This window comes from Dermacentor albipictus, chromosome 5 (assembly GCF_038994185.2).
Source record: "Dermacentor albipictus isolate Rhodes 1998 colony chromosome 5, USDA_Dalb.pri_finalv2, whole genome shotgun sequence".
Classification (NCBI taxonomy): Eukaryota; Metazoa; Arthropoda; class Arachnida; order Ixodida; family Ixodidae; genus Dermacentor; species Dermacentor albipictus.
This window is the reverse complement of record NC_091825.1, coordinates 144555917-144570507: the sequence shown is the minus strand read 5'-3', so window position 1 is coordinate 144570507 and position 14591 is coordinate 144555917. Positions and strand designations below refer to the sequence as shown.

General features: G+C 47.3%; 1 protein-coding gene and 1 long non-coding RNA gene across 2 annotated transcripts in view; both read right to left on the bottom strand.

Moving 5' to 3' along the window:
• Positions 1–14591, bottom strand: part of LOC135906322 (uncharacterized) — a 93759-nt gene that overhangs the window by 44393 nt on the left and 34775 nt on the right. The window lies entirely within an intron of this gene.
• Positions 9294–14591, bottom strand: part of LOC135906317 (serine/threonine-protein kinase haspin-like) — a 30498-nt gene continuing 25200 nt past the window's right edge. Inside the window, exons 10-11 of the mRNA XM_065437659.2 lie at positions 12111–12207; positions 9294–9579 (exon numbers count right to left, since the gene is read on the bottom strand). Of these exons, the coding sequence (XP_065293731.1) occupies positions 9327–9579; positions 12111–12207 (350 nt within the window). The 3' untranslated portion in view covers positions 9294–9326. The remainder of the gene's footprint in view (positions 9580–12110; positions 12208–14591) is intronic.

Below are 14591 nucleotides of genomic sequence, written 5' to 3'. Positions count from 1 at the left end.
CCCGAGGAACCATTGTCACTCAAACGGCCCAATACAAAGTCAGCACACGACGGTCGTCCGAGGGGTCCAACCAGCGACCGCGCTGGCCACCCGGTTCAAAGTTCGCGCGCGCGGAGACCTCCATGCAAAAGGAGGTGCGGCGCCGGGCTGTCTGGCACACGCTGACACGTCTAAACACGTCGCCTGCCGATGCTTCTCCCGCAGGACACCGCTGCCTGACGGCTCAGCATCTTGACTTGTGAAGGGAGAATTAGGGCGCTCGCAGGATAGATTCTGCATCTTGCAGATTCGGAATCCGGGCTTGTGGTAATGGCACAACAGCACATACTTAACAAGCTTAGAGTAACATACGCATCACAGTATGGCACTAAAGTAGACATTCCCCACGACATAAGGAAGCAGCTTATTATTCCACCGCTACCCAAAAACATGCATCCCGAACACCACATGGAAAGGCGGGAGGAAAGGGCAAGGGCTATACAGAGGAGATTCCAACGCTCTCAGGACGTGGTGTACGTCGACGCGGCAGAGTACACGAATAATCAGAATATGTGTATCGTTGCAGTGAACTCGGAAGGTGAGCGTAAGGTTAGCGGATCTATTAAAACCAACAGAGCCGAGGTGGCTGAGAAATCGGCCATTGCTCTCGCAATGGCTTCCACACTGGCCACGATAATAATCAGTGATTCTAATACCGCCATTTTAAATTACGCAAAGGGGCGCATTTCGCCGGAATCACAACGTATCCTGGTAAACTTCTGCGGTGAGCGGGTTGTCCATATCATATGGGCGCCTGCGCACTCCTCCCTTTCCGGCAATGAGGCGGCCGACACCGTGGCTCGAGGACTCACAAGCCGAGCCACCGGGGCGCCGCGGCTGGGGCTGACAGGGGACCGGATGGTTGGCTACAGGGAGATAACTAATCATTACAAATTAGGGAGGGTGCGTTTTTCTCCCGCCCACCCATCACTTAATAAGCAGCAGGCGGTGGCATGGCGCCTCCTTCAAACAAATACATATCCAAACCCGGTGACTTATAATCATTATTACCCAGACCAATACTCGGCCAATTGTAAACTTTGTCAAGATAGGGCGGACCTGGATCACATTATCTGGGCCTGCCGTCGAGCGCCCCGACAGGGCCAAAAAATTCAGGATCGGAAGCAGTGGGAGACCGTGTTACTCAGCTCGGGCCCCGAAGAACAACTTTTGGCTGTCCAGCAGGCCGAGGATGCCGCTAGAGCTCAAGGGCTTCTGGTCGCCATCTAGGCGGGGTTGGCCCCCCCACCAATCTGCCGGCTATATAAATAAAAGTTATTTCTCTCTCTCTCTCTTGAATAACTTGAAAACTGCGGTTGCGGGGCACAATTAAACATTCAGAGTAAAAAACTTCGCACAAGGGCTATGCCATGAACACTGCCTTTGGGGGAAACATGTAATCCCATGTTATATTCTTTTGAAAATGTGGCTATACGCTTTCAGTGTGGCATATCCATAGCCTCCAACGACTGGCTTCCTTAAATCACTGTTTCCACCGAAGAGCTAAACAAAGCCAGATCAATCGCTTTTCAGGTTTTTTTTTTTTTGTAGTGCAAGAAACACGAGGACGTAGAAGAGAAAATAGACACACACAGGCGCTAACTTCCAACATCAATTTTTATTCAGGGATGGACGCCACTTTGATACCCTCACATTTTCTCGTTTTGAAGCATGCGGCTACTGCCAAGATTAACAGAGCAAATGACAGTACAGCGCACTTGGAGACTAAGCAACAACTATTATGTTTAACGCAGGTTCTGGAATTCCAGCTCTTCTTTTTTTGATAGTGACAGGGAAGAATGGCTGACACAAGCTTTGCCAAACTCTTCAATATGAGCACTTTCAATGTTGAGCCGAGTGAATTCGCATTTGCTTCTCCTGATAATAACTGTATCTTCGAATCGCGGAACGCATGCGCATTTGTGACAATGAATTGCGAGGAAGCCAAACGGCGAAACCTTGCTAACTTTATTGCAGTGCTCTCTAAGCCTATCATTAATGCTCCTACCGGTTTGTCCTATGCAACTCTTTCCACAGGGAAATGGGATTCGGTAAATGACACAGGCCCTGCAGTTCACGTGCCAGAGTTCATACATGGTCGTAATTGGAGTCTTGAGGACGCAGAAGCACTGGTCCGGCCAGACAACGCTCGGTGCAGCACCGTGCGTACAGTACGGATCAAATTAAGAGGGAATGTCTTAATTAGTGTTCCAGCAATGATTGCCACAAAAATGACACAGGGAAGCCTACAAATCGTACTTTCTTTTTTTTTATAGATGGCAACCCATCATACACCAATGCTTTCTTTAAGTAAGAGAAATTAGCGATGGAGTTAATTTTACTGGAACACTAATTTTTTGTCAAGTCTTGCCCGCACTGTATGTGTAAGGCGATTTCCCGCTAGAGGGAAAAATTCAGTTGACCTAAACTGATGACCCGCCGTCCAGCTTTAATAAATGCGCTACTGTTGCCGGAAGAAAGGCTTCCGTAAGCGGGGAAATTGCTGAAAAGTGGCAGAAAAATGTTGCAACCAATTTAGTTTATCGAAAATAATCATAGGAACTCTACGTCAAGTGTAGCCGTGGATTGAAAATAAGCTCATCAAGCTGATTTCATTGCCTATGAACGCATGAACGCAGGTGCAGCGGAATAAATAAATATTCTTACACAACGTTCCCATACCGCATTGTTGGCGTAACGGACAATGTGTTGTTTTTTGTCCTCCGCCAATTATGACCGCGGCAAAGGCGAAGCTCGGTGCAATAAGAGGACCTCCGATTCCTGGCGTTGAGGCACTGCATGCCGTCCGTTTTTTGGGGCGGTTCAGATTAACGGCTAATGTCTAAGTTGCAGGTGGGCTGTCTTCAGTTAAAATTTTTCCTACGACGAAGTAATCTCTTGTCGAATGACAAACATGCAGTGGCACACCGTCAAGGTAGGAATCTGGGCTTCATATGTGCCGTCTCTCTACGTTGCAACCACGAGCAATTTTCTATACGAACGTGTGGTGATGAAGAAATAAGCACAACAGACGAAGTAATGCTCGTACGCACATGCCTAAATGGTTAATACAGAGGGTTAGTGTAAAGGCGAAGTGACAGAAAGCAAAGCGATGTAGATGCCAAGTCAGACGTGGATATGAGAAGATGGCGCCAGGTGTGCTAAATGAACGCATAGTTGATGAAAACGCAGAGAAGCGCTGCCGTGCAGGAGATAACTGAAATATGCGGCTGCCCGTTTCTCGGCGTGTCAAGTTCATTATTGCAGTACTTCACTCTTTTGAAAATACCTATAACAGTGAAAAAAAAAAGACAACAAAGAACAAAGAACAAAAACAATACGAAATAAATCTTAACCTTCTTTCAATTTCATTTCTACGATTACAAGGGTGCATGAGAGCGAAGCTACTCCTTATACGCTTGATTAGTCTTCGAACCAGGCACGTACCCAGGGGGGGGCCCGGGGGGGCCCGGGCCCCCCCCGAAATCATGTGGCATACCCCCCCCCCCCTCCCCACCCACGCCACCACTCCTCACACATTCCTAAAGCGCCGCCAGATCAATGTTGAGACTTGGCAGCTATTAATCGGTCAGCCTTATGCTGCCCTTTTCACTCCTTTTAGATGGCGGTAGTTCTCGGCATCTCTTGTAATGTGAAGGACAGTTTTCTCATAAATTCCGCACCCGTGCGATTACCTCGATATGCGTTCAGTTGTCACCATCTATTCAACCGTCACGCGCATAGCTGTTGCTTTTGTTAGTTCAACCTTCTTTGTTTAGGCTGATCCTGGCACCAGGAAAGGGACGCGGCTGTTACTGAGCTGGTCTGTACTCTCGTGGAACGAGTTGCGGCCGGAGAAAACGCCAATTGCGTTTAACTTTTCCCTTTGCTTCATTATTTCCTTGAGTTACGGCTCGCCGCGAGGCTGGCAGATGCCCGCAACCATATACACGTGATATGGGTTAGATGAGGTGGGAAATAAAATAATGTGAAAGTGCGTCCATCATGAAACCCTGCAATAACCCTTAAACCCATAAGCAAGATGACTGTCGCCCGTTACCTCGTCTGTTTTTCCCTAATTGTATAGCACATTTCGTGCAAAACTGGCAACTGGAAACAAAAATCGCAAGGAGTTGAGAAATTAAGCGATCTACTAAGGGAGAGAGCCAAGGCAACAACCAAACTGCAAGGAAAATCGAATAATAAAAAAAATAACCGTTGTTTATGAGAATATTTATGGATCAACATCTTTTTATTTAAAAAGGAAGTAGAGAAAACGCTGCCGGAAGTGGAGAACAATTACTTGCTTTGAATGACGCTTCTACAGTTATCGGCCGAACCACCTCACGTGGCCACTTCTCTGCTGTGCTTATCTGGGTGTTTATCTAACCTTTCGCGGTGAGCGCAGTACATCTAGAATCGCAGAGTCCTGCGCTCTACGCGGTTGTGTGGGACTGGCGGCCGCACAGCGTTACGCAATTCGCGGAACTGTCAAAACTGATCAACAAGGCGAAAATAACTGATATTCGAAACTATAACTCGAGAAAGACTGAAGAAGCTGTAAAAAACAAACGCAGCCTGAAATCAGCAAAAAAGAAACCTGGCTTGGGACAAACCATGATGTATACACTAAAAGATAATACCATCAGCAATCTCGAAGATATAGTAAAAGCAGCGGAAAAATTCTAAGCTGACCTGTATACAGTACTCAAAGGAGACACGATACCTCACTTAGAAACAGTAATGAACAGGATACAGAAACTCTCCTATAAGTAGCGATGAGGTCAGAAGGGCCCTGCAAGAAATGAAACGATGAAGAGCGGGAGGAGAAGGTGGAATAACAGTCGATTTAATCAAAGATGGAGGAGACATAATGCTTGGAAAACTGGCGGCTCTTTATACGAAGTGTCTATCGACTGCAAGGGTCCCAGAAAACTGGAAGAACGCAGATATTATACTAATCCACAAAAAAGGAGACGTTAACAATTTGAAAAATTATAGGACCATTAGCTTGCTCCCAGTATTATATAAAATATTTACCAAAATAATCTCCAATAGAATAAGGGCAACACTGAATTTTTTCAACCAAGGGAACAGGCTGGCTTCAGGAAGAGATACCTTACAATGGATCACATCCATGTCATCACTCAGGTTATCGCGAAATCCTCAGAGTACAATAAGCCTCTCTACGTGGCTTATATAGATTACGAAAAGGCATTTGATTCAGTAGAGATACCAGCAGTCATAGAGGCACTACGTAATCAAGGAGTACAGAACGCTCACGTAAAAAGCTTGGAAAATATTGCTACATGCTTGTGGTATTTGTTTGTTTGAACGAGGCGCGTGGGCGCTATCACTTCAGAAAAGAGGAGGAAGAACGAACTGGGCTCGCGCTGTGAATCTAACTGGTCAGCGCTGCAACCGCTGTTGTAAATATAATCTGTAAATAGTTTCTCGTCTTACTGACTCGTCCTTCGCGTAAGAATATCTACAGAGGTTCTACAGCTACCTTAATTCTACACAAGAAAAGCAGGGAGATACCTATGGAGAAAGGGGTCAGACCGGGAGTCAATGCTATTCAATGCGTGCTTAGAAGTATTCAAGCTATTAAACTGGGAAGGCTTAGGAGTAAAGATCGACGGCAAATATCTCAGCAACCTTCAGTTTGCCGATGACATTGTTCTATTCAACAACAATGCAGATGAGTTACAACAAATGATTGGAGACCTTAACTGAGAAAGTGTAAGAGTGGGGTTGAATATTAATGGGCAGAAGGCGAAGATAATGATAAATAGTCGGGCAAAGGAACAAGACATCAGGATCGCCAGTCGGCCACTAGAGACTGGAAAGGAGTTCGTTTACCTAGGTCAATTAATCACAGGGAACCCTGATCATGAGAAGGAAATTCACAGAAGAATAAAAATAGGTTGGATCGCATATGGCAGACATTGCCAGCTCCTGACTGGAAGCTTACCAGTATTATTGAAAAGTAAGGTGTGCACTCAGCGCATTTTGCCAGTGCTGACATATGGGGCAGGGACTTGAGATCAAGTTAAGAACCGCGCAAAGAGCGATCGAACGAAGATTGCTAGGCATAACGTTAAGAGAGAGAAAGAGAGCGGTTTGGATCAAAGAGCGAACGGGTATAGACGATATTCTAATTGACATCAAGAGGAAAAAATGTAGCTGGGCAGGTCATGTAATGCGCCGGTTAGATAACCGTTGGACCATTAGGGTTACAGAGCGGGTACCAAGAGAAGGGAAGCGCAGTAGAAGACGGCAGAAAACTATAGATGGTGCGATGAAATTAGGAAATTCGCGCGTGCTTGTTGGAATCGGTTGGCGGCAGGACAGGGGTAATTGGAGATCGCAGGGAGAGGCCTTCGTCCTGCAGTGGACATAAAACAGGATGATGATGATGATGATGATGATGATGATGATGATGATGATGGAGGTGGTGGGCCCCCCCCGAAAAAAAATCCTGGGTACGTGCCTGCTTCGAACGGTTAGGAAAATAAAAAAAAAAGAAAAAGAACAAGAAGCGTATTTGTAGATTAACTCGAATGAAAGTCGCGTCGAGTATTGGGAGCCTGGATGCGCTTCGTTTGACCGATCGAGGAACCGGGTGCCTTGGAAGGCCATGCTCGCTGCCTGCAGACAGACCCCTGATGGTAGGGAAGCAGTTCGCTTGTGCTCTTATGGAACGAGATGGTTCTTTCGACAGCGCGCCTTCCCGTTGCCTCAGCGAAAGCCGCAGCAATACCGACACCATTACCACTTTAGTTTTGCTACTGCGTGATCGGCTGTCGGAAACGCGACGGGGTGCTTGCTGACGCACTGTGCGACCCATTCCTGCTGAAAAATGTAGTACTGTAGAGGGAAGGCGTGGGCAATAGTTGGCTGCAAAAACAGTGACTGGCATATCAAGGAATGGAACCAATCTGCGTGACAAACTCCACGGATCGCTGATGTATAAGGACCGACTGTGTCGCCTGCCTTTAGCGATGCACGGCTTTCCTCGAGGATAAAATAATTCACACGCCCATCAGCGTTGTCCCGCTAACCTTCAAAGAAAGCACTTAAACCCAGGAACGTAGGCAAGAGTGAGTGCGTCGGTCGTTACAGTGTGACAAAGGGAGTAACGCCGCTTCCGGGCATAGTCAATTGTTCGCATGTTATCAACACACATCCACCGCAACACCCACGCAAACTTGCGCCCAATCTATTGCCAACGTACCAAGAATAAAGGATGATGCGCACACTAGATATAATGCGCTGAAATTGTGGGGATGCGCCACTCTCACGCGTCCTTTGATATGTTGTTTTCCCGCACAGGGGCCGCGGCGACGCGGCGAAGCCGGATTGTAGGGTAATACGAGAGCAGGATATTGCAGGCTACTGCAGGATAATGCGTGCAGGGTAATACGAGAGATGGCATGAGTGTTGCTCTGCTAACGTCACCTAACGGCGGGGTTAGGTGGCGGTAAAAAGGAGGCGGCTCTTCCTTTTTGACTCCGGCATGGCAAGCGGCGCGGATACTCCGCGCGTACGCGGGTCCATGCTTCTGCGAGACCGTCTCGGGAGGCCTACACCGGAGTGGATGAACACGATTGTTGAAACGCGCCACCGTTCAAGTGACCGTACGCGCGAACGACCTGGCGTTGGTGTCCAGCATGGGGCGAGCATATTCGCTTGCTATCCAGTCGCGGCGAGTCAAACTTCCTAGATTTGTCGTGCGTGCATTGGCATGTGCTATCGATTATTCGGCTGGCTGTATGTTGGTTTATAAAAGGTGGAATAAATGCCCCTGTGATTGTTTGCACTACTGTGCTGTCGTTCCTTTGTCCCAAAAGCACGGGTGAGCACACCACAAAGCATGGATTACGGCTACTACATCGACAATATACGATTGTCTTAAGCTGAACGCTTCGTAACGGTCCACAGAGTAAGCGAGTAAGTAGCCATAATAGATCTCTTCTACGAGCTATTACAGAGTGAAGAACATATACGTTCCAAGCATTCTGCGCAGCAAGAACAAAATCTGTCGCATATCAGATAGTGACCGCACTCAGGAATTTTACCGAATCGGAAATATGACAAGCCGCTGCTTCAAAGTGTTAGCCAAATGAAGAACGAATAGTAAAATGCTCGGACATTGTTTTAATTCATGAGCGGAAAGTTCGCCCAACAGGGAAACATTTCCAGCCCCGCTTCTAGTACAAGCACAACCTGCCGTGGTGACGTATAGTGGCTATGGCGCGGCGCTATTATTAACCCTAAGGCGCGGGATCGAATCCTGGCCTTTCCTACATTGGGGTGAAACGCAGAAACGCCCGTGTGCTTTGCATTGGGCGCACTTTAGAAACCCGAAGGTGGTCAATCCCTCAATGCGGCCTGCCTCGTAATGAACTGGTGGTTTTGGCGCGTAAAATGCCGGAATTTAAGTTAAAGCGCAAGCACGGCATGTACACGCTGCTGGCGCCGTTCGGACAAGGCACAATAATTTGCAAAAGCGCTTGCGTGTTTTCGGAATCGGTGGCCAAAGCTTCGAGTGTCGTCCACCCAGTCACCGCCTACGACATATGCTGAAATAGCGGTTTGCTTATCCGCATCAGTGCGTCGTGCACAACCGATTGAAAACGCGGAGGTGGGGGAGGCAGCTGAGACAGCTAACAGACGCGTCACCACGTGATCAAACCTGTTGGCGTCCGCGGGGTCGCCGTGAAAAGGGTCCATATACTCTCGCACAGTCGTGGCGAGAGACTTCTCACAAACGTCAAGGGTTCGCTGAACATTACAAATCCATAATGAAGATAGCAAGACAGGCTGGGGCAGTATGACCCGCATTACGATAAAGCGTGAACTTCGCTGAAAGGCGACCCAAGCCGCGCTCTCACATTCTAAGCACGAGTGGCCTTTTGACAAACACCAAAAGTATACCGCTATCATAACAAAACTGTTATAGAGTTAGTTATTAGTTTTATACCGCTACGCTTGGTATTGGGCATCAGCTTCGTTCAAAAGAAGGTTAGGTGTGGTTGTACGCCTTAACAGCTGTGCAAGGCTGAGTGAGTGTACTGTTTTTGACAGTCAAATGACAATCGTTTCTCCAAAGTCCAGCCACCAGCAAAGCGCCAATTGTTAGTTAGTGCTCTGCTATAAACTTGTCTTTGGCAGACATCAAAGGTACACCCCGCACTTTACGAAAGTGTCATACCAAGGGAACACGACAGGCTGCAGCAATATTGCCGAAAGAATTTCGAGCAGACGTGTTTGCCCTCGCGCAATCAGCGCGTCGTCGTAGTCGTCAAGCCCCCTTGGCGTCTTTGCGCTCGGACGTCGGGGAGGTTGTTTGCGAACTCGGCTAGCGAAGAGTACTGCAGCAGCTCCTGCTTCCAGCTGCCGATGTCCGTCCAGAACACTTTCTCGAAGTCGTTCATGTAGCGGCCGAATGCCCGCTTGTATTGCCGGCGTAGTTTCTTCGTCACGTGATGCAGCCATAGAAGATTGGTTTGCGGGTAGAATGCGCGCCAGTCGTTCCTATACCAGGAGCAGTTTTTTCAGTGTTAGGAAAGAGCAAGCTGTCCTATCGAAAATGTAGCATTAATTCAATAAGTAATATTAATTTGGAGAGAAAGAACGAGAGGCTGTCGGCATCGAAGGTGTTACACCTCAACAATGACGGCTGAAGTGCCTCGTGGCCACGGGGAAGATCGTAATAACATGAAAAAAGAGTATGCAAGGCGCCGAAAAGTTGACATAAAGAAGTAAAGCGATAAAGAAACTATGCGATGCTGCAAATGGCGCCGAACGACACTGTTGTGGAAGTTATACGGACAGTATCGGAACACTATTTGTGTCATATATACACGCTCGTACGTACAACGTACATGTGTACGTAGTACGTACAGAACAGTACATAACGTGCATGCACGGCCGTATACATACATACATACATACATACATACATACATACATACATACATACATACATACATACATACATACATACATACATACATACATACATACATACATACATACATACATACATACATACATACATACATACATACATACATACATACATACATACATACATACATACATACATACGCGTGCACACAGACGCACATTGCTTGCAACTCGATGCCTACAATCTTTCAGATCTGTTTTCTTCAACCTTAAGAAATTCCGTACAACTCATTTCGTTAGGGGACGATATGCATAAAATATCAAACGAGGTTTACAACCGCAGTACTTCTGACAGCGCATAATAGAGGGTGTCGGGATAGAGGCAACAAATGGCTTTTACTCGGTGGCCCTCATGAAATCATCTTAGCGCCACCTATGATCAACATATTTCTCATTTAGTAATGATAGTATTAATATTAAAATTAATACATGTGATAATACGGTGTACTCTTAACCGGAATCGCCAAGTGATAAAAAGTTATAGTAAAAGCAGCACTTCGTCAAGTTAGCCACACACATAGAAATGTACGCAGATTTGACCCAAATGTTGATACCTGAGAAATGAAGCTATCGCGAAGCGGGTAAATAAATGCCACGCAGTCGATTCTATTCTGCCCAGCGTTTTGCCTCGCAGCGATTACCTGCCTACCACAGCAGACGGCAAGACGCGGACAGCCCCGAAACATTAGTCACGTGTCCACGCGTTACACAGTCTACGGCATGGGCTCGCTTTGCTATGACACAGCACCGGGGCCAGGGTGAGCGCGCTACTGGAGATTGTGACATTGTGCAGTCGTGTGCTGTCCTGCGGGTAAGCTACTCGACAAGAGCTCAGTTGCACCTCGCTGCAGCCACGGTCGGCCAGAGCTCGTGGATGCTCGTAAACAAAGCTTCGCTTTAAAACATTAAAAGCAACTAATAAGTGGCTAGGCGAAGCGTTAGGCAGATACCTATATAAGCGGGTCTAAGGGTTCTCCGTGCCATATACAGCTCTGCGGGATAGAACACTGAGTGCGTGTTTCTTTTGAGTGCGCGTCGCGTTGTATTTACAAACGAGGCAAAACTCTATGACGGGCTTGTAACTGCCCCCGTCAGAAAGCTCGACCAACTGCTTGGCAAAAAGGGGAGGGAAAAGAATAGATGCCGGAAGGGAGGAGAGAGAGAAAGATATACTGGAAGAGAATGGAGTCCAGTGCCAAATCCCCTTACAAGACATTTATCCAGACTGTCTGCGGATGTTTTCTGTGACGTTTTTCTGTATATAGTCAACATATTTTCTATAGGGAAGGTGTGGACGTGTGTGTTTACCCTTTTTCTCGGCTAATGTCCGTGTAGCTTGTTCAGGAATCTATGAACTGTATTAGAAAAGAGGAAATAAGCGAGAGTAAACGACATTTGTCTATGGAGTATATGCGGTGTATACATAAAATGCGTGGACAGATACGCAGTGATAATAAAAAGGGCAAGAATTGTGGCTGCAATGATAAGCTGTAGATGTGAGCCAAGCTGAACGCCTGCTGTGTCACTTCAGCTGTAGGACGATAGTCACGGAACACACACAGCGATCACACATACAGAACGCACACTCGCAGACATACACGCTGCACGCAATAAAGCTAAACTTCAAACTAACAACAAAAGCGCGACGCCCTGCACGAAGTCCACATGGCACTTATTAGTAGGCTAAATTGCTAAGTAAATTAAGAATGCCGAGTACCGCATGACACACCGGTGCAGTTATAAACAGTAAAAGCAGCGAGACAGGAGCTGTAGATTACCCCACTTTTTGAACTTATTTTAGCGTCAGTTGGTTCACGCCTCTTGTGAAGCAGGGACACCTTTTGTGAAATAAGAACGTATAGTCGCGAGCAAATATTTGCAGATCACTGCATCGGCAAAAAATTGAAATATATTCTATAACAGCTCCGCTGCCTGGAATCTGTTGTACACTTTGTATTAGTCGCAAATTCGCGCGTAGGCGTGCACTTTTGATTTAAGCCGGAATGCGAAGGCAGCGAAAAAAAAAAAAGCCACGACACTCCTGGTCCCCAAACTTTTGCTCGCGACTTTACGGGACAGGAAATTGTATAAATTACCTAACTATCATTTTCATAATATAGTCGACGTCTGGAAGAGCACGGTCAATCGGCTCGTGCAAGTGGTCCTCAGTCACCGTGAGGACCGCTGTGTCACCTGCGATGGCAAAAGAAAACTAACATAAAAGAGCAACAAGTACAAAGAACATGTTTACGTCATGTCATAGTTCCCAAGATCTGAGAAAACGAAGTTTGGCAGGACGGATAATCTTTTTTTTTTTTGGTACGCCTGCTACTGTAATTGGCTCGACAAATGCTGAACATGTAAAGAGCTCAGTAACTTGCCTGAAGTACCACGAGCGCCGCATGTTAAGTAGAGAAAGTATAAAAGCTCCATTAGTCTAAACTGATTTATTGTTTCCCTTATAGTGTCCCTTTACGTAGAGAAAGTATAAAAATAATCGTCATCATTTGACAAACGTGATCCAATATCCTTGCAGACGTCGACACACCGTTCGTCGATTCATCGACATCGTTCCTCCTCCGTCATTCCAGCACTGTCATGCTGTCGTCAGTTGTGATGATGCCGCAGTTATCATGCGATGATATATGACGAAAGGAGTGAGTTCTCCGACATAAAAGATGGTTATGAGGTGTGATATGTTAGTTACTCGACATGAATGACCGTAATTCCGTGAGTGTATAGATACGGTGATTTGAAGAAAGGAAATGGTGAGCTTACGCTGTGCTGTGCACGGCCTTACGGGATTGAGAACATATGAATGGCGATCGGATGGCATGGAATTGGATAACATTTATCAAATGACGACGGCGGTTCGTGGACAGTGTGACCACGGCGGCATGACGAGCTAGACACGGAAGGACCGGCACACAGACCGAGCGGTCTGCGTTAACGCCATTGATGTCTTGAAGACAATGTCTTTCTTAGCGAGCTACCCTCCCCGTTCCGCGTCGGGCTTATTCCTAACCACTTTAGGTGGCCGATCTTGAAGATAGTGCCGTCCGAAAATATCAGCTGGCTTGTGCTACTGGGTGAATGCCCCTGGAGCCACTGATCGCCTTGGTGTTCCAGATGTACAGCGATGAGAACAGTTAGGGTGAACACGCGAGCGCGTGGCCGACGACACTGTTGGCGCCGCGTCACGACAATCACTGGAAGCACTACACATGCGCAGTACACGTGAAGCGAGGCTGTCTTTCTACCGCGCGCATCACGTCACTGGAGAGGTCCGTCCATCGTCTGCTAGCCGAACTTTTGCCTTGTGAGCTGATACTTCCGGCATTTCAAGTGCTTCAAGAAAACAAAACTGAAAAAAACGCACATAGCTATGTGGGGCGTGACTAATATCTTCAGAGTTGTTCCGCATGCAAATGCAGCATATAAAACACCGAGCATCTACCGCAGACGTTCAGTCTGTCGCCACATGCTGTTATGGCTAGAGTTCCGGATCCTCAAAGACTCTCTATCGTTGACCTTTCACTAAAAGGTTATTCCCAGCGATACATCGGCTCTTTAGTAGGTAGGCCTCTCAAGACTGTGAACCGAGTAATTCAGGCATATAAGAACGAAGGTCGCATTCAGGAAGCGCCACGTGCACCTCGTCCTAAGGCTACCGCAGATGACAAAGATGCATGCATGCATAATTGCAGCTGTTGTCGGGAATCCTTTTTTGCCTGCCGCAGCAGTTCGCGAGGAGTTGGATTTAGACGCTTCGGACACTACTGTTCGACATCGCCTGCGTAGTTCAGGCCTTCGCAGTTACGTCGCAGCACAGAAGCCGCTACTTACGGCTGCCAACAGGGAAGCACGACGGCGGTTCGCTGAGCAGCACGTGTCGTGGACAACCGAAGACTGGGGACGTGTGTTTTCGGACGAGTCCGCGTTTTTGACGCGACAAGACCAAAGAGTGCTTGTGTGGAGACAGCCACAAACATGGTAACGTAACCTTTTTCGTTGAAGAGTTGTTTTCTTACTTAACAACGCCACGCAGGAACGATCCAGACAACGTGCAAAGCGTCTCTACCAGCGGGAGAGCAAGTGTGAGCGTGTGGAGTGCGATTTCGCAATATGGTTTAGGACCACTACACCGCATACGTGGGCACTTTTCGTCTCAGCAATACTGTAGTATTTTGAACGATGTGCTGTTGCCGTATGCGAGCAGTTTATTCCCCGACGGCAACTATCTTTTCCAGCAAGACCAGTCGCCGATCCACACGGCCAGGGTTGTGAAGGACTTCCAGGCAGAGCAGCACATACCCATACTGGAATGGCCATCGAAAGGGGCGGACCTTAATATTATTGAAAACGTGTGGGGCCGCCTGAAAGCTGCCTTGGCAAGAAAGCCCCTTCATTCCGCGACTTCCGACCAGTTGTGGGCCGCAGTCAGCCACGAGAGGGAAAGCCTAAAGGCCAATCACGAATATGTGCAGGCACTTTATGACTCGCTACCGTCCAGGACAGCGGCAGTCGTTGCTGTCGGTGGTAACGTGACTCGGTTCTAGAAATTCTAATATTTTATT